We start from the raw sequence: 24,017 nt of genomic DNA on the forward strand, positions 1-24,017 counted from the left end.
GCACTGACAGAGTTTACTGGTGATGGTGGACATGACAGCTTGATGAGAGGTGATGTGTCTGTCATGTGGATCTGAGCTAAGTTGTTAAACACTCTGAGTAGTTTTTAAAAAATGTTGTACTGCACCTGTTGCAAAAGGAGAGGGGGGGGGGTTCTTTCACTGGGGTTTTGGATTAAATGATGATACGTGTAGTTACATACTGCACATAGTGGTGGAAAGTAACTCAGTACAGTTGTTCAAGTATTGTACTTATGTACAATTCTGGACTACTTACACTTTACTTGAGTACGTCCATTTCATACCACTTTATACTTTGACTGCATTACATAAGAGGTAATTATTGTGACTACTTGTTACAAGGCAGATTAAGAACAAACCTGGTGACAGCATCTCTAATATTAATCATATTATAAAGTATAAAAGGTATATTTCCACAGGGCATAATGACACACTTACTTTTTGTTGATAATACTTACTTTAAGTAAGTACTGTGGTACTGCTTTTATTTATTTGCACTGCTGATGATTGTGAAATAAAAGAGTCATTGTCATCCCTTTATTTCTAATTATAGATATGTCTTTGGGATTTTATGCATAAATTGCGTATGGGAGTGATGTGCAAAGGGATGCAAAGGGTGATCTTAAAATCATTTTTTTTAAATCAAGTTTGTGTGATTATATATATTATATTTTAACATTTGTTTGAGGATTTAAAACGGATACAAAGTGCAGAGATACAGTTGGCCTAATGACCTCTGGAGCCAGATGATTCCTGTCAGAAACCAGCTCTCTCAGCAGAAACAGCTACAAGCAGGCCAGAGTTGTGATGTAAATGTGACATCGCAGCCTTCATTTACACCTGAATGGGACGTTACCTTAAATCATGTTTACATCACGAGTGGTTAGAGCGTTAAAAAACCGTTTCAGACGACCCTGGCGCCTGTTTGGACAAGCCTGCTGTGAGAGAACAAAACCATCTTCCACTAATGATAATGAGCCGAGAGCGAGACGCGCCAAACAGGTGGAGGCAGCGACACGCACGCGGCGCACAATATCTGCAGCTTTATATATTGCATTATACACACCAGTTTGAAAGCAGTATAGACTAGATTTAGGAGTTGTTCCTCAAAGAAGGAATGAAATTAAATGATGCAGTCACATGAAATACTTGGCAAAAATAAGTTGTCCTATCCAATACATACATTTCGATGTTTTTGGGACATTTGTGTGTTGTGTTTCATGTCTGTGCCATAATGTCCATTGCCTGCCTTTTATTAAATATATATATCTTATATGTCTTTCCTTCCTAACCACTCTGAATCGAATTATATTTTTATTACTGATCATCAAAAAGCCATATCTCGTTTGTTGTGATGATTAAGTGAAGTACTGACAGTCTTTATATTAAGTTGTTGGTGCGGCTTGGCCTCCAGCAGTTTGTGTCATTAGGCTTGTTCTTTTCAGCATATTACGTAAGTATCTATGGTTGCTATATTGCTGGTGTGTTTGTAATTTGCTAGCAACTTTTTTCCAAGTCCAGCTCAGGTGGGCGGGTCTGAGTAGTTGCGTCAGAGTGTGGGGGAGGTCCTGCGCTTTATAGGTTCCTCTGCTCTGCCCTGCCTGTCATACAGCGCACTGAGCCCCGCTGCCTGCAGGAGCCGCTTTATAAGAGCTAAATTTATCATACTTTACGTTGTTTCCTGAGCTCTCACAATTGGCCAAGCGTTCTCGAGTTAGGGAGTTATAAGGTTTGGAGGACCTCCTTCCACTTTTAAACTTGTTCATGTCTTTGGAGTGCAACTGTGGAGAGCGACAGTGAAATAGACGCACAGGTTCTGGTGCGGCTGGAACTCAACTCAACGCGACTTTGACAAGAGATAGTTATTATTTCACCAAACGATGGCCTTATCCGGAGTGATGCTGCCGTCATTTTCAACATTCTCAAACCAAAGAGAAAAAAACTGGGAAAACGTAAGTTAAACATTGTGTTTTAAAACCTGTGGGAAGTGGTTGACTTGGATATGTGTCCCTTTGAGTAGATCTTTAATATAAATATCTTGTAAAACTGTTTAAACTTATTTGTTTGCTTTGGGGAAACATTAAACAATAACTTATTTACCAATTTTAAGAAAGTAACTGAGTATTAGACTGAATTACTTTGCAAGTTTGATGTCACCTGCAATCTCACTGTATTTCATTTTACTGCAACATCATATTTATAATATCTAATAATATGTATTTATTCTTTCAGAGGTGGAAAGGAGATATGGACAAACTAGTCTCCACCAGCTGCTCCATGCTTGAGATGGTACACAACCTGGACAATCACATCAAAAGGGACGACGAGGATCTGAGTAACTATTTGGATCTGGATTTTATTCTCGCCAACACAACTGGCTCAGACAACGCGGCGGAATTTGTGGGCACAACCGACCCCGGCATGTACACGACGGGAAACTCGGTGCCATCCTACCCAGGAGAGGACCACCGCTCCCCACCGCCGCCGTACGGCGCCAGCCTCATGACAGAGCTGCTCCGCTCCGAAGGAACCAACAACTATGACATTGCACGCAACCCCTGCTTTCAGGGGAGATTTTATGTCAACACGGCTCATTTCCCCCGCCAGGACATCAAAGTGGAGCCACCCATGGATGGCTACGGCCCCGTTATGGGAATGGTGCCCCAAAGCTGCAGCAAAATCAAGCAAGAAGGGAACGTTTCGTGCATGATGTCCTTCGAGCAGCCCCGGGTGGCCATCTCCCCGCGGGCATCCAGCAACATGACGCCGCCTCTCAGCCCCGATGACCACGGAGTTACGGACTGCCAGGCACAGTTGTGCCAGCCCATGAACTTCTCACAGAAGTATCACACACAGGCGGGTTTCGCGCACCACCCTCAGGCTCCCCAGATGCAGATGCCCTACCACGCTCAACATACTGCCTTTGGCATGTACGATGAAGGTCTCAGCCTGCAGCCAGGCGCGCAGAGGGTGATGCTCACACCACCCTCCTCTCCCCTCGAGCTGCTGGAGTCCAAACCCAAGAGAGGACGGCGCACATGGCCGCGGAAGCGCACAGCGTCGCACACCTGCAGTTACGCTGGTTGCGGAAAGACCTACACCAAGAGCTCACACCTGAAGGCACATCTCCGAACTCACACCGGTAAGCCCATATCCATTATGATATATAAGACTACATCTGTGCGCAATTACGCACAGTCTTGTATAGCTCAAAATCATGTTTCCTCTTTCAACACAGACTAATAATCTTTCATTTCTTTGTCCATGCAGGTGAGAAGCCGTACCACTGCAGCTGGGAAGGTTGTGGATGGAAATTCGCCCGCTCCGACGAGCTGACCCGTCACTTCCGCAAACACACCGGACACAGGCCCTTCCAGTGCCACCTGTGTGAACGCGCCTTTTCAAGGTCTGACCACCTGGCACTTCACATGAAGAGACACATGTGAAGGAGCTCTCATGAGGACTTGGGGTTGTGTTATTTTTATTGTGATTCAACTGATGCATTTTTTATTTAAATTGTTGTACACATGACCAAAGTCTTTTATATATATAATATTGAATTAAAAAGTGTTTGTGGTATTATTTTCTAATAACGTAGCTGGTACTACTTTGGTTCAATAAAAAGCTTTAGAAAAGCTTTGTTTGCTTTAGTGCAGGCAGACCAAGAAGGGGCTGGCCCTGTATATATATTCTACTCTTCCTTGACAGAACTGGAACGCTGTGTTTGACACAAAAGTGCCTTTCTATGACTGTGCTACTGTAAAACTCTTAGTGACAGAATGACATGGCCGCAAAATAGTACATGTTCTTATTGACAGGGGTGAAATGCACATACAGTTGCCTAATATGTGCAGAGACAATGTTTTATTTAAACTGCCTCTCAATGTCTGAATGGCCTGAACTGCTTTATTTTATTTCCTTTTAAATATTTGGAGTTGATGTTGTCTCCTCTTGTGTGAATCTCTTGGATCCAGCCCCTCTGTTCACTATCAGGGCTTGATGTCCTGTGCATTATTTTTCACTTAAATTTCTATAAATATGTACATGGTTTTATACTGTAAAATGTATATTTATTGTAAATATTAAAAACAATGAAATTGAATATTTGACTGGGGACCTCTTTCTATGCACGTCTAGTCATTGTATATCTTGTTCTTACATTTAGTTTAATGAACCGCATCCACCCACTCAACAGCAACTTTCACATACTGTGCTTACAACCAGTTTAAGTAGGTGCAGCATGCCTGCAGAGCATCAGATCAGTTCCACTAGATAGGTTATACATGTTGCTATTGTATACCCACTTTAATTTTAAAACATGGGCACTTGATTTCCACTGTGATGTTTTGCAGCTGCAAGACAGAAGGGCAGCCGCTTGTGGGCTTAGCCTATAAATACAAACACTCCATTTCCATAATTACAGAGTGAGCCGGGAGCCGTCTGGACAGAGGGGCACTGCAAACCCTCATCAGGGAGCCCTTAGACTCTCTTTCTGATGGGTAGAAATTATAGCAGGACATGAAAGGGCCTTAATACTACAATTACACAGAGTCACTGCACTACAATTTCAAAGTATCTTGAGTCCGTGCATATTATGTCTGCATGGTGTCAGGAAGCATTTGTTTCTCCCGCATCAAAGGCTGCATCGAGTGGATATATCAAAGCCAGATGGCTTTTTTTAAGTAGATAAATATTAAACATTATTTTCAAATGTGTGGTTGGTTGGTGATTGATGCAATACCTTTTTTCCTGTTTTATTATATATTTATATATTTTAAATAACTTGATAAAACTGCACGCTTCTTCAAAAGTGGTGCCACAGTTCCAGTTTATCTTCAATTCAGCCATAAAAATAAAATGTACACACTGAATGTGACGTAGGTGTGCTGATCGGCTTACCAAAATGTTGCATATTTTTAAAAAGAGGAAGTACACATTAGGTCAAAAATATCTGCAGTGGGAGATGCAAATGTTTCACTCTCAGTTCACTTTTGTTTTTGTTCCAATATCTTAAATGCATGTTGGCACAACTGTACTTTACATGTTATCAAAGCATCAGATTAAGGCCTAAGAATAGTTAACCATTGTCTTGCTTCAGAACACATCATGGCTGTGCAATGCTGTGCTCCAGTTCCTTAAGGCCGCCTACAGTACAAAGCATGTGATACAATCATTTTATAAAATATGTGCCCTGCTGTGACACGTAACTGCAGTTATTACAATATCTCATTTAAAAAAAAGGAGACTTACCTTATTCCAGGGAAGTTAAAAATCACTTTTATTAAATTAAAAGTCATTAATTGTTTTTATAATCACATACATACTGTGCAATATTACACGTTACAATGTTGATAAATAAGGCGCGGTTACTCTGTACATGTCCAGTGAGCTCTGGAATACACAGTGCGTACATTATGTGCCGAACAAACCTAATTAGTTGTAATATAATTACAAAATGCAATATTTCTAAGTCAATTAAACAAAAGGCCCTCCAACTGGATCAATAAGACATTAATGAAGAAACAGGAAAAAAAAGATCCAATGGTTGATTTGAGTGTTGGAAGCAGATGTCACTTCGTATCAGTGTGAAGAAGTTTAAAAAAAAAAGGATAAAACTAAATGTTACAGCACCAGTACAAACAACGTAGGTCGTCACTACTTCCCTTCCATAGAAGCGTTCAGTTGTATGGAAGAGCAAGTTGTTGGGCGTAACAACAAGGCAACCAATGACAAACCATCTGAAGAGCACAAGCTGTCGACATCAGAGGGACGGTGCAACGGTGAGCTGAACTTTGTTCATAAGAAGGGAAGACCTCTATGATTATCGCTAGCATCTTAATAATTGTGAATACAAGAGGCGACTGATAATGAGGTTAAATCATATTTAACCAACGTTTTGTCAGGACTAAAAATGCTTCTCAAGAGATTCCCAAACATTTTGACATGTAGATCCCGGTTGACGGTTTAATCGTATTCAAAAATGTCTTAAATGCTTGTACTTTAAATCCATAAATATTCCATATGCAGGCATAAATGGCAAGAAACACTTGTAACATTTGAAATAAAAACCTAAAGCATGCTATGGATGATCTGATCACTAAGCTGCAGTCCCTTTAAACACAAGCTAGATATTTAAACATGGACTGTTCCAGGGCTTTTACATAAAACCATCAGCTAACAGTATTTACAGCACAAGAAGAAGTGTTAAAAAAAAAAACATTTGAAATTAGACAAACTCAATTATAGACCAACAGAGTGGTTGGCCTATCAGGTTTGACTTTCAATACCAATTTCTCTTCTGAGTAATTCAAGGTTATATAAAACAGTTTATACAGTGCAATTTACAAGTACTTCATACTCCACAGATTCATTGCTTTTGTATATAAATAAAACAGTAAAATATTCGTAAAAGGTTTAGTTTTTTTCTTGCAACAGAAAGGCTTTTGGATAAGGCAGGGTGATTAGCCATAACAAGATATGGAGCTAGATTAGGTTGTAGTGGAGTACCCTGCTGGTTCAGGTTGCGTTAAAATGTTCTTGCAGGTAGAAGCCGGACTTAAAATCAAGTGGCTCCGAATCGTCCTTGATTATAGTTGCCATGTAGTTTGGGAGCAATGAACCATAACTGGTGGCTAAATGTGGAGTCGTTTGACATGAGTCCAGTCGTGGCTGGACAAACACTGGTCTCTTACACAAATTGGTAACAGGGGCTGCTAGTCATGTCGGGCCAGTGTTGGAGATGTTGTCATGAGCCTGCGGACGGAGGACTGTGAGGCAGAAGGACGAGGACAAAAAGATGTGGTGGGGAACGGCTGGTCAGGCGCTGGGCATGTCGGCCCTGCTCAGAGCGATGGCCAGCTCCAGGTCCTGCTGCTCCTGCAGCCGCAGCTTCCTCAGCCTCTCCTGCTCCTCGCGCTCGCTCTCCCGCTTGACCCACTCCAGCTGCTGGCTCTCATTTCCAAACTAGAACGGAGAGACAGAACATTAGATGGACAAAAAACAGGCGGGAGATGCAGGCTGAAATGTCAACATAAAGTAGAGCGAAGTCACCGGGGCGAAAGCAAGATGGAACGACGGACGGCGGATGCAAATTTGAAATCAAATTCTAATTCTAATTAGGCAGAACGTCAAAAAGCTACATCAAACACGACTGAAATGATTTGATATACAGCTGTAAGAGGAAAAGTAACTGCAAAAATATAAACAATTTTACTCGGACATTACGAAAGAAGCGAAGAAAGCAACACTAAAAAGCTACCTACAGAATGCACACCGACACACTAGCGCCATAAATTACCGTTCACATATTTCCCATAAACATTCAGTGCTTGGATCAATGTGACTGGGGATATTTATTGAACATAATCGTGCTCACAAATCACTGTACTATGCAGTGCGCACAGGTTTTTCACATGCAAAGGATTGACCACCACACCCTTCTACAGTCTTACCTTGGCACATTCAGATCCTGGCAGAAAAACAAAAATTACAATACAGAGCTAGGTATAAACAAATCCCTTTTACAACTGTCATGCTGGCATGAGGGACAACTTAAACGTATGTCATGTCAAACGATACAAACCCGACAAACAATCTGCCATGCATCTTCTCTCCACTCGAGAGCACGCTCAGCCGTTAGGCTATACAGGATGGCAAAGAAGCGGAAGAAGGAGGACAAAGAGGCAGATTTACTCTGTTGTGCTCTGCTTCGAGGCATATCATGCTTTGACAGCGAATAAGCCTTTAGCTTGTACTTTTAGACTCCTCGAGTGCTACCTGACCAGGCAAGTTCACCGACTTGCTGACTAAAACAGCATAAATCCCGACTTCCTGCCCAAGGCTGAAGCCAGAGACGACAGCAAGCATGCAAAAGCCCCATTGCCGGGAGAACAGAGGCAACGAGCGACTTGCTAGACACGAGCACGAGGACTGTCCAATTCCAAGTCATGCAAACATTACATCTACAACACCAAGCCCTTAAAAAAATCTCTCAGATGTTCTGTCAGTTGTTAGTCAACAACCAGTAAGTACGGCGGTCCAGCGATCGCTTGCTAATGTCCGTGTGTGTGAGGGAAGTTAACAGAATAAGGCCCGGTGACAGAGGGCCGACACCTCTGAGCCTTCAGGGATCTGAAGAGTAAGATCATAAGATCAGCAGCTCATGCAGACAAAGAATGCTTGACCCATCAGAACACTGCAAGTAGATTACAAAATCTGCAAAACCCACAGGACAGTCTTTGGATGCTTTACTCGAGTGTGTCGTAAACAAAAGAGTCTGTCCTGTCTTTATATCTGCTGCTATTGAAGGAAGACGTTCAAATCAATCAATCAATAAAGACGAAAGCCAAAGTAACACCTTTTAGTGTCATTACTTCAGAAGCCAAGAACAAAGTAACCCCCATGGGAAAATAAGCTTACACTTTAAAGACTAATGTGTAATATTGTGTTACTAAATTATCACAGGAAGCCAACCTTGAGCTCATGCTGAGTAGTCACCCAGGGGAGATATGATATTGTGTTAACCACATTTGAGTAAGGCTCGCTGATGCATTGAAGCTTAACCACCACAGTGTTGTTTTTTTGTAACACATAATCGTAAAAGACAGACCCGCCCTTGACTACTGTAAACTCTGAACACATTTCCTATAATGATGGTATTATAATGTGGCCAGAATTATTCATCTCTCAAACTGTGTATGCATATGCAGATTAAAAAGGTCTTCTAGCCAATAAAAGCTCCTCTATCTAATAAAGAGCAACAGTATCGGGCATCTCACTTCCCCATATGAGGCACATCTGTGGGGCTAACACACTGGCTAATCTCTACCACTCTGTGTGGTAAAGCAAAGGGGAACATCAACTTTCTCACGCTGTGGCTTCTGCTAAAGGAGTAAGTGCAAGGTCACAGCGGAAGGGCATGTGTGCCTATACGTACATGCGAAACAACAAGATAAAACATGTGGCTAAGTGCATCCAGAAGACAAAGACATGTAGCTTTCAATCTAATCCCACTATTCACAAGTTTAACTAAACTGTTCGTCTTAATAACGCTCCCTAACATCACTGTGTAAACCGATAGTGCTGCTATACCTCGAACAGCTTTCCTGTTTACAACTTCAAAAGAAGAAACTGCTTTCTCTATCTACACCCTCACACAGTTTAACACGGAAGCAGTTTTTTTGTTTTCCCCCCCACATACCATCAGGGCACAGAATGCATTTTTAGTAGAACAACAATCACAATGAGCTGTGCAAAAATGTTGCTGCAAAAAAACATTGGCATTATAGACTGTATTTAAACTGGTTTATACTACTGCATGCCAACTATGATCATCACTGAATCATTAATGTCAAGTTAAGCTGCAAGCACAGTCATGTTCACACACACACACACACGCATAGAATCGGGATTTACCATAGGGAGGTGCAGGCCGGTTAGGCACATTTTTCTTTGATGGGAGGACAGGGTTGTCCGACTTCTGTTCACACACACAAGGGAAAAGAGACGAAAAAAAAAATCCTTCAACTATTACACAAAATGATGACTCTAACTAAATCTAAATTCAATTTAGATTAACGTTAGCCCAAATGAAAAGCCCCATGTGATAAATTGGCAGACAGCTTTTTTGAAATCCCCCTTGATGAGAGTAAAAATGAATAACACAGCTTTCTACAGCTAAAGTGGGAAACGATGCTTTATTGGTGCAACTGCTTCATAACTCCAAGAAGTTTCCAGAGCTTACCTTTGACATCTGACTAAAGTCGGCAAATCCACCCCCCATTTTGCTTCCAAAAGAGTTGTTTCCAAAGGGGTCCACGGTCCCAAAACCATCTGTGAGTAAAAGAGTACATTGTAATGCATTTGGAACATTTGAATAAGTTTATGGAACGAGCCAGAAACTATAATGAAGTTCAGCCTCAAACCACCGTTTTTAAAAACTCATCTCTGCATCTTGCTTACTCTTAAAGGGCTTGCCTGCTATTTTCAGAGAGGGGAATGTGGCATGACCGTTTAATTTTCCATGACATTTTGCACAAAAAAAAAGCCCTGAAAAGCGGAGGTTTTGTTTAACCTGACGTATGCATCTGATCAGCTAATTAAAGGAGTCAGTTGGCGTACTGTTAACCAGAACTGTGCACGGGTTGTTTGGACGCTCAGCGGTATGCCGCTTAATGAAAAAAAACAGCCAACTGCAGATGGTTACAGTGATAAAACAAAACATTGTAATAATATATGTTTGTTGTGAGTGTGCAACCACAAGAGACCCCATTCATGTGAAGTACGCAGTGTTTTCTTTCACGCACAGTAACTCAGCTCAGGTCTACAGTTGCCTCTGTGTTCTTCTGAAGGTGTGTAGCACGGCAGAGCATCGACCAGAGGTAGCCACTAACTTAAAACAACTTCCGTGCCGAATGAGGCAGAGCAGTTCAATAGCAGCAGATATAAAGACAGGACAGAGGCAGTAGAGAACTGGTTAAAGGAGTGGCAGTGTATTCTAGTAGAGCAGGACCAGCAGTCACAAAGTTTCTGTTATGTTTGGCTCCTGCAAGCCTCCTGTTTTTCCAGGGTTAGGGGGAGTATTTTTAGTTGGCCAGTAGTTAAATGCGTAGGTACTCGGCTAAAAATAGCCCTAAACCACAGGAAAAATTGAAGCCACAGTGAGTAAAAAATTGTTTGCCCCTCATGCCCCCGAAAATAAAATCTAAATCTAACACGTCACCCAGAATGGCAAATAATGACTCTTTGAGACTTTTTTTTTTTTTCACAACTAGAACGTTGTTTCACGTTCAGATGTCCGTTAATAAGAGTCACATTCTGGGAAATCTACATGGAAAATGTGCACATACATCGTACAGAGACGACAAAGTGACAACAAGCCAAGAGGAAAAATGTACAACCTACATCTTCACAATGACCGAGAACAAATGAAGCATTGAATCTTTGTCGACGTCGTTTTCATTTTGTAAGCAAAGGATGTACCGACGTATGGAAAAAACAATGAAAGCTAAACGGAGAAACGTTATGAAGCCAAGAGGTCCAAAAACAACTACATGTTTTGGCATAAACAAATACTACCTCAGGTTTATCTTTACATTTACAACTGAGAAGACCTCGAGTAAACCCTCTCTCTGCGCTGACATCCTGTGATGCTTGAGAACAACAACGTACCTGGTTTTGGGCTGTTTGATGTGAAAGTGTCGCCACTGCTGAGGCCACTTGGCTGAGAAAAGAAGAAGCAAAAGCACAAATACAGTAAATAAACTATTCAAAAGATCTAAATACACACGATGGCCAAGTAAGCATAAGCACTAGCACTCTTTTTGAAGTCCTGGACGGGTTTTCCAAGAATCTACAATAGTGAAGACGAGTCAGAGCTTGTTTTTATTGCAAGTCATTATCCACACTTTGAAGTTTTGACAAAGGAGCATCGGTGTTCTGAGTCACATTGCGTGGTAAGAAAAAAAGAAGGAAGCGTTTGACACCTTGGCTGGTGGTGTGGGTTTTCTACCGAAGGGGTCCGGGGATCCAAACTGGTTTGACTTGTCTGTTCTCTTGAAGAAATCTTCAGACGAGGTGCCTTTGAATGGGTCGCTCTCTTTGAAAGGATCTCCTCCAAATGGATCTAGAAGAAAGGACAAGACACTGAGCAGATAGCAGCCGACGTGGCCGTCTTGTGGACTTTAATCACGTCCAGCCTCTAAAAGAAGAAGTAATCAGAGCTTTCTTTGATGTTTTCCGCAGCAAGAATTCAAACGGACTGGAACATACGACAAATATTTCCATTTCATTAAATCTCCACAGCCTGGCATCTGTAATGTAGGTACATTTCACACAACATTAGAGCAGGTGAACAGCTGGCGCCGCAGGGAATCACCTCTACCCTTACAGAAAGACAGGAGTAAATAATAAAAAAAGACACAAGAAGGTTACAGACCTTGGAAGGGGTCAGACTTGAAGGGGTCTTCTGTCTGGAAGGGGTCCGCTGGAGACTCCTTAGCACCGCTGTTGTTGAACAAGGCTATCTTTGACTTGAAAGAGCCATCCTGATGAAAACAAAAAGTCATGTCTATGCACTTACATACAGTATAATTCAGCAAATAAATATTGTCTTTAAGTCGTCACTAACTATGTTAAAGATATATAGTATTGTACGGCATAAGGAAAGGAAATACAGCAACTAAAAACCTTTGGGACTGCAAAACTGGGGAGCAAAAGAAGGTTTCATGAGCATATTTGCATTTGCATTCCTCTGGCATACAAGTAAACAGGCACATTAGGAGTTGGTGATATGAAAAGTGCTCCTCATTAGGATAAAGCTGAGGCTAAATTCTTGTGGTGAAAAGTAGGATACATTCATGATCTGCTCACCGCACTTCTGAATCCTCCGTTCTCCTTCTCAGCAAACCCTTCGCTTAAGTCGGGCAGGTTGCTGAAGTTTCCTCCGTTGATGTCGCTCAAAGCGCTGTTGTACTGCTCTATGGTCCTGGTTACTTCCTTTTGGTTGTCCTGGATCAGCGACAGCTTGCTGCGCGCCTGAAAACACAGAAAAGATCCATATCTGATTCCATAAAACATAATATTTGGATTTCCTTTAACGTCTCTTAGGTTTCAGAGCTGCTCAACACTGGAGAATTGCCCACCTGGCAGAAATGGATAGAAAAGGTATTTTCAATAGTGATTTATTTTTGCAGAAGTCCAATCTGTCAGGGATTTACCTCGCGAACAGTAAAGAAAACTAAAAGGTCAAGACTTCAGCAGATTGAGGAATGCACATGCTTTTTATTAAATTATGCAAGTGGTGATAAAGTTGATGAAAACAAAATGCCTTAACCAATATGATTCAACGGTTTCCCTTCACGGTGCTTCAACGCTGTGTTCCTAACAGCGGGATAAATACGTCAGCACAGCGGTCATGGAGGTAAAAAGTCAAACTAATGTTTCAAAAAGGGAGATCGATGCGTTACAAAAACCCTCGCAAAGCAACACAAAACACTATACCAGTCTAAGTTCCACAGAGTGCAAAGACATACAAACCTCTCTACCACCACAGGGAAGGCAGTGTTATGATTGGATGTCGGGAGATTTATTTCTTCATTCAACTCAAACAATCCTTCTGATTTCAATACTGAGTTGATAAGATCGCTTATTGGCCCAACGTGGCAGGACATCCTCGTGTAACCTGTAGTTCCTCCGTCTGCACTGACCTGGTTGATCTCTTCCTGAGTGGTTTTGAGCGACTTAGTGATGCTGTCCAGTTGGACACGACCAGAGAGCAGGCTCTCCTCGAGCATGACCTCCTCGTCCTGCAGCCGGCTCAGGTCCGTCTTGGTGCGGCTCAGTTCATCCTCCTGGCTCCGGAGGTCGGTCTCCTGAGAGCGGATCTGGTTCTGCAGGGACGAGATCTGGAGGGGGAAAGCAGAAAACAAAAAAGGGGAATCGGGTATTATATTTGCAGCCTCAACAATTGCGTAGTAGTTTAACAGCTCTACATTTAATGTGCTTATTCATATCCGACCTGGGGTTTCGTATTAGGAAGGATCAAAGCAGCAATATTTAAAAGTTTGTTCTCAGCAGGATGCAAGAAAAACACAAAAGTTGGCATAGTAGCAAGATGGCGGTCCAAAATATACTCTTTACTTAATTGTCTAAACAAACCAGGAATGCAATGCTTCACCTCCTAATGTGCATGTGATCTTCCCATAAAACTAAGTAAGCAAAACATCAGCAGCTACAGTATTTCAGAACACTTAATCCCTTTGATAAAAGTAATAAAGATGCAGCCTTTTCCTTGAAACAAACCTCGACCTCAACTGACATCTGCTTGATATCTGGTACCCAGATATACCTGAAAGCATCATCTGCTTAGCACATAGATTACACCACAACCAGATGACAAATGCACGAGCATTGTATCACCAGAAGCACGAAACAAAATATAACAGCATTTCATATTGTAATATATGCATGACGCTAAGTCTAACCATCTGGGACTCTTCCTGGCACTTCTGCTTGACGTCGTTGAGCATCCCCTCCAGCTTGGAGCGCTGCTGGTCCATCTCCTCCAGACGTTCCTGGGCATCCTGCTTCTGCGAATCCAGGTCCTGCAGGCTGCTGCTTTCCCTGTCCAATCCATTCTGCATGTCCTGAGGGTCCGACACACACACACACACACACACACACACACACACACACACACACACACACACACACACACACACACACACACACACACACACACACACACACACACACACACACACACACACACACACACACACACACACACACACACACACACACACACACACACACACACACACACACACACACACACACACACACACACACACACACACGATTCATAAGTTTACTTATTTGTATACACTATGCATTTTATATCATATACAAACATACATCTAGCTGTGCTTTGTATCGTTTCCAGGCACTAAGACTTATAGTCTCTCGTGAGTTACTATCTCGCTGATATTTTAACCTTTAACAGACGACTTGAACATTATTTTTGGCTTACCTGAACTTCACTATTTTGCTGTCGGATGGTTTCCTCCTTTTCCCTGATCTCTTGCTCCAGAATGAATTTCTCTCTGTAGATCAACAACATGGGAGACGAGCAAGTTCAGTAACAAAATGTGTTATTACTTCCGACCAAAGCCTATGTTGGCAAAACATAATGCGTAAAAAGAACAAATTGTGACATTTGGAAATAATCTTTAGTCTTTTTACACATGCTTGACAGATGGAGTCTGTTGCTGTTGCTGTAAATATGCTCTCACTGGACAAAGCAAGGGCTCCATGGTGACATTACTTTCTTAACTAATTCTCTCTTGGAATAAAAACAATCTAATAAGAGCATCTTGTGAAATAAAGCATTATTTGATTTTAAAAATATATATATATATATCCAAGAGTTTAAAACAGTTTGAACCTGAAAATCACTTCAATACAACCCATCCTCCTTTTTCTGAGAGGAAGAGAAACAAAGCTCTCCTCCTGCTACTCAGGGGCTCACCTCTGCAGCTGAGCTATTTCCTGGCTGAGGTCATCCAGCTCTTTGATGCCTGTCAGCTCGGCCGACCCCGTGGAGCTGGTGCTGTCCTGAGGCCAGAGACAGAGACGGACGAGTTAGAGGGGGGGGGGGAGAGAGAGAGAAAGAGAGTTGGGTTAGAAGAAGTACGATGGCTAAAGTGAGGGTGACAGAAGGTGAGAACAAAAGACGACAAGAGCGACTTACGGCAGGTAGGACAAGGAAATGGACGTGAAAAAGAGGGGACAAGGAATGTTCAAATAGGCAAAGGGGACAAAAAGGAAGAAAGAGAGCAGCGAGGACATGATGAATGGTACGCGGAGGAGCTCCCTGCTGATGTTTGTAACAAAACAAAAGACACAGGAAGGAAATACAAACACCTTGCACAGCTAGGGAGGGGACAAGAGATCCAAACAATACATGAATGAGGAGAAATGCAATTTAACACTATGGTGAAATATGGCTATATATCTATATCTATTCAAAATATCAAGCCTTTGACAAATTTGTGTCCCAGAATCCTCTCTTTTTACGAGCACTCGAATCATTGGTCCAACATGTGCTACACCTAAAGCGTTCCCCCCGTAAGTCTTTCTTTTGTTTTTGTTTCATATTCAACCTCAAAAAGGAACTGTGTAATTGCGGAATCTGTGTAAAATAGCTATTTGTTTGCAATGATAGTAGTTCTGTAAGAGTTACAAAATATTATGTATCTGTAGTGTATTTCTTTAAATGCTCTTGCTTAATTGATTTTACGCCATTTATGACCTCAAACTGTTCATAACAAACACAAAAGACCGTTTCTTTGATGTAGAAAGCTCAACTAGAGTTACATGTTAGTCAAATCTAAACCTGCACATTTTAGGAAGTTTATCCAAATAAATTGTTCATGTGTCCATTGACCATAACTGTGAAAAGAAAGAAATCAAGCAAAACTTGAATATAGACCGACACAAAAATGCTTCTTAAAGAGATCTTAAAGAGAAACAAAAAGAGAAAATGCCTCTTTAATCATTGGTTGGCCAACGCAGGATATTATATATTCATAAACAACTAGTAACACAACGTGACACTACTTGTTTGACTACAACAACATACATAATAAGTAACTATACTGTAGCTGGACATTGGTTGCTGTGAGAGACCATTGATGAACCTGTTGTTCGCTTTTAGCACAGTTGAGGTTTTGAAAAGAGACATTTGGGGAAAATCCAAGGCATAACAAATATGTTGCAAAGAGAAAACAAGAGCTAATACATTCTGTGGTCCCCTTTGTTGGGAAACACTATTTGGGGAAATGAATACATAATACAAGTAACATGGTCCTGTGTGCACCCAGTGCTTCAGACTGACACAGAGAGTTTGACAGAACAATAGCGCCACCTTGTGAAACAAAGCTCAACTACTTACTCTGCGCATATTAGCTAGTGTAGCAAGTTCAGGTCTGACAGCTGACATAAGCCCCGCATAGATCTGTTAGACGGGATAGAAGAGAGACCAAAAAAGCAAAAGCATAAAGAACAGTTTTGCGAGGCAAGCCTGAAAAGCCAGAAAGCAGAACTCTGCATTTAAAATGCATATAGTAGCATGAAAACATAGACCCTTGAGGTACAGATGAGAGAAAAAAACAATTGGCTTTGAAAGAATATGAAAATATGAAGCAGGGGTTGAAGTGGGCTAAAGTCAGGACTCACAGTGCTCGCCGCTGAAGCTGCAGTCCTTTCTGATGGGGGAATCATGTCCGTGGTTAGAGTGGAGGGAGGGTCTACGCCTTTAGTGACCTTCTGCTGGATCAGGTACAGGGCCAGAGAGAACTGCTCCCGGGTCAGCTTGCCAGTCTGTTTAGTGTCAGCGAGTCCCCTGCAGAAAGGAGGAGAGACTTCCCTCAAAACATATACAGTAAACTTCCTGAGAAATAATACCCAACGTCCCCTGATTAAAAATATCCTCTGTACGGTCAACATTTTCTAATGTCCAGTTTACACTGCCATGATATAGCACACATTTCTTTCTTATGTTGCACCAATCTTCTGGAGAAAATGTAATGTTTCAAACTGTCCACCAGGTGGAGCTACAGAGTTACACCTGGTGAGACTAGCTCCTCATACACTAGGTGAATTATCTTGTGTGTTTGTGAAAGTAATGAGTAAAACATCTTTAAATAAATATGATCTAATCTACTCATACAGAATTAGTGATTTGGGACAATAAATACTTTTAATTGGGACTAGCTCCTTTTTGGGCTTCAGGAATTTAAGTTTGATTTAAGTTTGAGAAGTATATTTCCCCGAAACACCCTTCTTTTGTTTGATTTGCTATTTCCATATTTTTTCCTTAAATGAGACACCCCCCCCCATGTTCATTTTTTGTGTTCTATATTAAAATCAACATTCTGTAAAAGTATCTTACTAAAAATGTGAACTGCTGCTGTAATGTGATCTAAAATAAAGATCTAAACTGAACGGAGCTGATATGCTGGTCTCACCATATCTGTGCCAACATAGTCTGGGAGAGACTGGACTGCATGAAGATCTCTATGACCTCAGTTCCGTTAACGAGGCCGTCATTGTCGCTGTCTGCTTTCTTGAAGATCTCATCATATCGCTCCCTGTCAGCCAACGGTACCACCCAGTTCACCACCGGCTGGAATAAACAAAAGGCGACATTTAAGTCATTTTAGATGATCTGCCAAAACCTCAGGAGCAATTGTTTTTTTAATAACAGGTGGTATTTATGTGTTATACTGGTTAAAAGTAAACATAGCCAAGAGTCCTCACAGTTTACCACACATAGGATGATGATTTGTCACTGACTTATCACACATTCAAATAAAAAGGACAGAAATCATGTAAAAGTTTAAATTCAAGCTACTGTAACTAAATGAGTGACTGTAACAAGTAATGCAAGTAAACTGCACACATGTAAGAAATCTGGTATGAGCACTCTAACTTTTTGCCTTGGGTAAGTTAAACAGAAAAAAGACATTTGAGGAAATGGCAAGTAAACTAGCAAGGAGAAAAGAACAGGAATGAGATAACAGGAAAAAGGAAAAAAAGATAACATCACAACAAGTGTCACGACTTGGCTGGGGAACAAGTCCCCGAAAGGACATACAGAGTGCATCCTGGTACCTGGAGAGATGCTACTTCACCTCCTGGGCACCGGACCCCTCACACTGTATATATGTGTGTAATAGCTGCTCACTGCTCCTAATACTAATATGCATTAAATGCAGAGTTTAAATTTCACTGGGTGTGCTGTGCTGTGCTGTGTGACTCAAAATCCTCCATTTTTATCATGGTACAAGTTAGTACAGATTCTCACTTCTTTTTCCTTTCAAGGAAACCTGTTTCTGCATAAGTCACGGGTGAAATAAGGCCTGCAGCTAGAACAAGGCAGAGAGGAAAACACTAGCCTGTGCCCAATGCTCAAAACAATGTGGCAAAACAGGTACACCCATTTGCAACAGAAAATTGTTGATACATGAAACGCTGGTTTACGGGCACTTCCCTTGTGACTCTTACCGAGGGAGGAGCAAGGAAAACTATATACATATTTTGACATTTCCAAGTCAATACATGACACGGCACCTAGTGCAACAGATGAAGCATGCTACAAATTCAGTGAGGCAGCTGTGTGAAACTACCCAAGCTAACAGGCATGACACCCTTTGAATCAGCTAGTTTTTATGTAGAAAGTAGTGCTTCAACTTTCAGTAGAAATGTATGTGAAAATATGATCATATCATGTTATAATTTCACAAAAGTCTGTAGTCTAAATGAATTATTTGGAGTGAATTGCATTTCAAAGCTAATAAATGTTTTTTGTTTTACATGAATGAGGAGTTGTTGGATGTAACAAAGAAAAGTAGATCTGCAGTATATCATTGCACTAAACATTAGTTTGATTATTGTATGTGTGATTTTTTCTAGTTTCTTTAAGGGATGTATAAAAATATAGGAAATACAAATCCATGCAGTGATGAGGTCGCTACGCCTACATCAACACCTCAAGAGAAACGCAAGGGAGTTGACATACCGGTGAGCTGGATTTAAAGGAGTGTTTTGGAGAGAGGTTGACAGTACTGGTGCTGAAGGGAGAAGCGCTGACCAGAGGAGGAGTGCTTCGCAGGGACTCTTTGAGAGAAGCTGGACCAGCCATAAAACCGGACAGAGCGGGCAGCACAGCCACAGCACCTGGCAGCGTGCCTGCAGACTTTTTCCTTTTAGAAGGGGGGATGAGGGATGTGGGTAAGGCAGTTGGGACAGGCTCACTATCCATGGCACGATACACAAGATGCATGGCCTAGAAAATGGGAAATCAGGACATTTATTATTCTTCAAAAAAAGTTTGATTTCAAAAACAATTAAGTATTAGATCCCAAGAATTCCTCTGGAGTGAGAGTAAAACTTCAAATAAAAGTCACCAGCTCACCACTGTGAACTCATCTTTGTCCAAGTGTCCATCTTTGTCCACATCACTTAGGTCCCAAATCTACAGAAACATTAAGTGAATGCCAAAATGAACCATCTTTAGCTGCTTTGATTTGCAATATCAGGAAAAACTGTGACAGTGTTATGCGTTACATCACTCCAACATGTAATATCACCTTTCCTAACGCATCCAGAGGTAGCTTGGAGTTGATCAAAACTGGCCTGACTTTATCGCCAGGGAGGAGACCATTTAGAGGGCACAGACTCTCAAAAATGCCCTCAAACATCCCTTTTTCATCAGGCTAGGAAGGAAGATGAACTAAGTTTAAGTGACAAGTTTGATTTTAACAAGAATGTTCTGTGACAAATGGTATTAACTCACCCTAATTGCCCACTGCGAGTCAGGTCCCGTTGTTGAAACATTTAATAATGGGCTGTTTGTATCTTTCTGTAAAAAATAAAAGGATAACAAGATATAAACAAGCAGAGCAGGCGAACCAGTAAAAATATATAAATGAAGTTAGGGATGTAATTTCCTCCTTTTTAACGACAGGATGAACAAATTGGTGAAAGGTGGTCTTAAACTGACACCTCAAATAACCCCCGCGCTCTAAACCATCATCCCCCATTCTTCTCCCCCCTGCCAGATATCCCCCGCACCTCCCCCTCGGCTTATATTAAAAGCACACTCATGGACACTCAAGGACATCATCAAACTGGTCACCAAACTGTTCTAATATGTCATGCCGTTCTTGTCTTGATTACTACCAGACTAAATAATCAGCGTTCAGTACGCACTACGTCTGGTTATCTTAGATCTATCAGTACACAACCAGGACCGTCATTACTGGTGTGGCAACACTGACTGAGACGTGTCCTCCAAACTATAAACACTATCAGGCAGTCAGGCAAAATAAGAAAGGTGGAGGGATTGCGGCTATCTTATCAGCGTCGCTTGTATGTAATGACATTGACCTGGGTGAAATGTCACTTGCTAATGAGCTCAAAGCAGAACTATCTTTGCTCATCATTGTACAGGCCACCAAAATATTCAACACCATTTCTACAGGAATTCTCAGAGCTGATTTCGCTCAGCATCACTAGATGTGAAAGAATAATCCTGCATGGAGACCTAAATATTTACGTAAATAAGAAGAATGATCCCAAGACTATTGAACTTGAAAAGTTACTAGACAGCTACGATCTAAAACAAAATATCAATGAACCCACTCATCAGCATGGTAACACACTAGACTTAGTGATAACGACGAGGCTGGACATCGATAAGGTCTCAGTAATCAAATTACCAATATCTGACCATCACTGTGTGTTTTTTGACGCTAACCTAATCTTAACAAAGACCAAAAGAGAGACAGTGGTCAAAAAAAGAACACAAGATGACACAGCAGAGGAAACATTCTCTAACATCATGAGATCATGTGAGCCATGCTCAGACTGCGTCTTAAATCTCATGGTTGAAAATCTAAACAACACCTTGTCATCTACTCTGGATACTGTTGCTCCATTAAAAGGTCAAAAAGAAAATCGACTGACAGAATCTCCCCATGGTTACCTGAGATCAAACAGACTGTTACCACGGGAACAAGAGGAAGTTTCTCTGATAAATGGATTTGCATGTTCTTTACACAATTAGTAGAAAAGTGAAAGATTAAAGAATATTATTGGAGAAAAACTGGCTTTAACAGATAGATTTCATGAAACTTAACAAACTGGGGTTTGTTTATGAAGCGGGCTTTAAACCTAGATTTTGCCAAAAGAATCTGGACTCATAGAGACGTCTGTGACGCTGTAAACGTAAAAAGTACGAAGACTACCACGAATGGGTAGCAAAGAGAGTAAACCAGTTGAAGGGCCACAGGGGCCCATTGTTGATCTCATGCTTTTAAAATATGGCTCTGATAGTTTAAAAACATTTACAAGAATGGTGTGATGAATGGGGTTTCCCGGCAGGAGGGTCGTTAAGTACGGCACAGATAGAGAAACTAGGCATGATTTCCAATGTTATTTTAATTCTGCTATTTTATGTTATTTTAATTCTGCTATTTTATACTATTTTTATAAAAGGTACTTCAGACTCATTTACATCTACACTGTGATTATTGTACTGTAAATGCTCTTATTCTGTCTAATGTTTTACTAATTTTTATGTTTTTGCTGTGAAGCACTTTGGGCTGCAATTCTTGTATGAAAGGTGCTATACAAATAAAGCTTATTATTAGTATTATTATTATTAATATTAATATTAATAATAATAAAATTGTCCCTTCCTGAGACATTCAATGTCCATTAATTTCTCATATGAGCAACAAAAGTAGTTTTTCTCCACCAAGTGTGTTCTTTACCACAACATTACCTCCACCAAGGAGGTAATGTTTTTGGTTTGGTTTGTGGGTTTGTTAGCAGGATTACGGAAAAAAACATTTTCATGAAGTTTGGTGGAAGGGTGTAGCGTGGGCCAAAGAAGAACCCAATACATTTTGGCCATCACATTTAGGAGCGGATCAGAATCACGGGGCAGATACAAGAATTATGTTTAATTTATGGAAACGGCCTTGCCGGAGGTCCGCTCTCTCTGAGTGCCCTTCTAGTTAGATATTACAATTGTCAGGAGAGTAATTTCATTACTTACAAATTTGGGGGCAGCTAAATTTTGGTTGAGGTTGTTAAGGCTGATATCATTTCCACCCTGTGCCGAGGCCACAAGTCTCACAGCAATGAAGAAACCCTACGAAAGAGGAAGAAAGCAAGTCAAATCCGGTATTTTATACACACACATCAGCATCACCAATCACAGCAAATGTACAGAGAAATTCAGTGTTACCCGTCTATCCAAATAGCCTTTTCTTTCTGAATCCGCCAAATCCCAAATCTAAAAAACATTACAATAAAAAAAACATTTAGATGCTATTAATCGATTATACAAGTGTGTTTTTGTGTGTGCATGTATGCGAGTTTGTAACCCACCTTCCCCAATGTACTGTCTGACAGCCCTGACTTCTTAAGAAACTGAGCTGCATCTCCAGCCGATATTTTTCCCGTGTTTCCTGGATCCAGCTAAAAAGAACCAATAACAAAACAATAAGAAGATACAGCAGATATGACTGTATTCATCAATTGATTTAATATGACAGATAATATTCAGCTGAATGAAAACTTGAAGAGCTGTAGTGGAAATCCAAGCAGTAACCCCGACCTTACCTGTCTATAATAGTTCTCATAGGCTGGGTTTCCACTTGTTAACTGCAGAAGCAGGGGGAGACACATATAACACCGGTAAGTTACAAATGAGACTGTCAGCACATACACACAATTAATATTTTAGACAGCTAAAAATAGCTAAAACGTTAGTAGACTGTAGCTACATCACTCAGTTTGTCCGTAAGAGGTACACGTAGATAAACACAGCTGTGGTCGCTAACGTTAGCTAACTAACTAAAGGTTTGTTTGTGTTCAGTTTTAGGTAACGTTACTAGCTAGTTAGCCATATTTTTATCTTCACCAGTGACGTTATCATCCTTGCTGCTAACGTTACTACTTTCCTTTGCTTCCTTGTTATGTTCAAACGTACAGGAACTTTGCTATCCTTACTACCTAGCTAACCATGTCAACTTAGTTGACAACGAAAGGTTGCTTATACGGTTCCACTGACCAATGTTATTCACAGCTTGTACAGTAATAATGCAGTTAGATCATACAAGACTGTCACTGTCTCTTGATTATGATCCATAATGACATTTGAGACTTTTCTTTAGCTATTTGAGAGTTGTTACCTGACTAAGAGTCATGAACGCCGCCATATTTCCTGGTGTCTCGTGAGTGCGCAAACGCCCCTTAACCGAACGGGCACGAGCGGCGGCAGATCGGAGGGGGTCCTGGTTCCGGTGGGTGTACAGTCTCAGTCACCGCACCATGGGCACTGGCCTTGCTAAAACTGTAACCTACTGACCGCTCCTGACGCTCATGAGAGGGATCAGGGTTGGGGAAATATATTGGTACAGTCATAAACTCTGACTGGATAAATCACGCCCTGATGGACAAATCATGACAATGACTAGGCACAAGTATGACGACTTGAATTTAAAAAAGGCATGGAGAATATCAGACAAATATTGTAACATATTATCAATAACAATTTCAATATGTTACATATATAGGTGTTTAATCGTACATAGAATATATAATGTAAAGCACGTTCCAGTAAGGTTTTAACTGAACATTGATTATTCGTGTGATGCATGTGTTTTAAACAAAGACACAAACTTTCACTTATTTTCCATTGTATTGATGATGTATGATTGATAAGCAACACTTTCTATCTGGAAATACGTTTTTTTTTTAAGATCTCGTAGAGAATACACACATATAATATAATACAAAACGTTATCAAATAAAATGTACAATTATTCATAGAAATATATGCACAAACAGTCATTTCTTAATCACTAGGTATAGATAAGAACAAAAAAGAACAAAAATAAGGGCCATAAATCAAAACAAGAAAC

General features: G+C 40.9%; 2 protein-coding genes across 4 annotated transcripts; one reads left to right on the top strand and one right to left on the bottom strand.

Moving 5' to 3' along the window:
• Positions 1-1,639: 1,639 nt before the first annotated feature.
• klf2b (Kruppel like factor 2b) lies at positions 1,640-4,120 on the top strand. The gene is made up of 3 exons (XM_029454233.1): positions 1,640-1,970; positions 2,251-3,160; positions 3,289-4,120. The coding sequence occupies exons 1-3, from the start codon at positions 1,899-1,901 to the stop codon at positions 3,462-3,464; spliced, it is 1,158 nt and encodes a 385-aa protein (XP_029310093.1). The 5' UTR covers positions 1,640-1,898; the 3' UTR covers positions 3,465-4,120.
• Positions 4,121-5,278: 1,158 nt separating this feature from the next.
• LOC115022064 (epidermal growth factor receptor substrate 15-like 1) lies at positions 5,279-23,436 on the bottom strand. 3 transcript variants are annotated; one of them, XM_029452887.1, is made up of 24 exons: positions 23,286-23,436; positions 22,714-22,755; positions 22,480-22,569; positions 22,337-22,384; positions 22,145-22,240; positions 19,877-19,942; positions 19,671-19,796; positions 19,496-19,555; positions 19,100-19,366; positions 17,547-17,704; positions 16,756-16,921; positions 16,472-16,534; positions 15,047-15,132; positions 14,549-14,621; positions 14,001-14,162; positions 13,224-13,421; positions 12,388-12,552; positions 11,954-12,062; positions 11,502-11,641; positions 11,188-11,239; positions 9,761-9,849; positions 9,433-9,496; positions 7,470-7,486; positions 5,279-6,981 (listed from the first exon to the last, which is right to left on the bottom strand). In XM_029452887.1, the coding sequence occupies exons 1-24, from the start codon at positions 23,310-23,312 to the stop codon at positions 6,835-6,837; spliced, it is 2,511 nt and encodes an 836-aa protein (XP_029308747.1). In that variant the 5' UTR covers positions 23,313-23,436; the 3' UTR covers positions 5,279-6,834. The 3 variants fall into 3 exon arrangements, with proteins under 3 accessions (XP_029308747.1, XP_029308748.1, XP_029308749.1); XM_029452888.1 differs by lacking the exon at positions 16,472-16,534; XM_029452889.1 differs by lacking the exon at positions 7,470-7,486 and having other exon boundaries at positions 6,839-6,981.
• Between the last annotated feature and the right edge of the window lie 581 nt (positions 23,437-24,017).

The sequence above is a fragment of the Cottoperca gobio genome, chromosome 17 (assembly GCF_900634415.1).
Source record: "Cottoperca gobio chromosome 17, fCotGob3.1, whole genome shotgun sequence".
NCBI lineage: Eukaryota > Metazoa > Chordata > Actinopteri > Perciformes > Bovichtidae > Cottoperca > Cottoperca gobio.

Coding starts and splice junctions, on each gene's coding strand:
- klf2b (XM_029454233.1), top strand. CDS start 1,899: ATGGCCTTATCCGGAGTGATGCTGCCGTCATTTTCAACATTCTCAAAC. Junction 1,971..2,250: donor GAGAAAAAAACTGGGAAAAC/GTAAGTTAAACA, acceptor TTATTCTTTCAG/AGGTGGAAAGGAGATATGGA. Junction 3,161..3,288: donor ACATCTCCGAACTCACACCG/GTAAGCCCATAT, acceptor TTGTCCATGCAG/GTGAGAAGCCGTACCACTGC.
- LOC115022064 (XM_029452887.1), bottom strand. CDS start 23,312: ATGGCGGCGTTCATGACTCTTAGTCAG. Junction 17,705..19,099: donor CCTTTAAATCCAGCTCACCG/GTATGTCAACTC, acceptor TGTTTATTCCAG/CCGGTGGTGAACTGGGTGGT. Junction 16,922..17,546: donor ACTATGTTGGCACAGATATG/GTGAGACCAGCA, acceptor TCCTTTCTGCAG/GGGACTCGCTGACACTAAAC.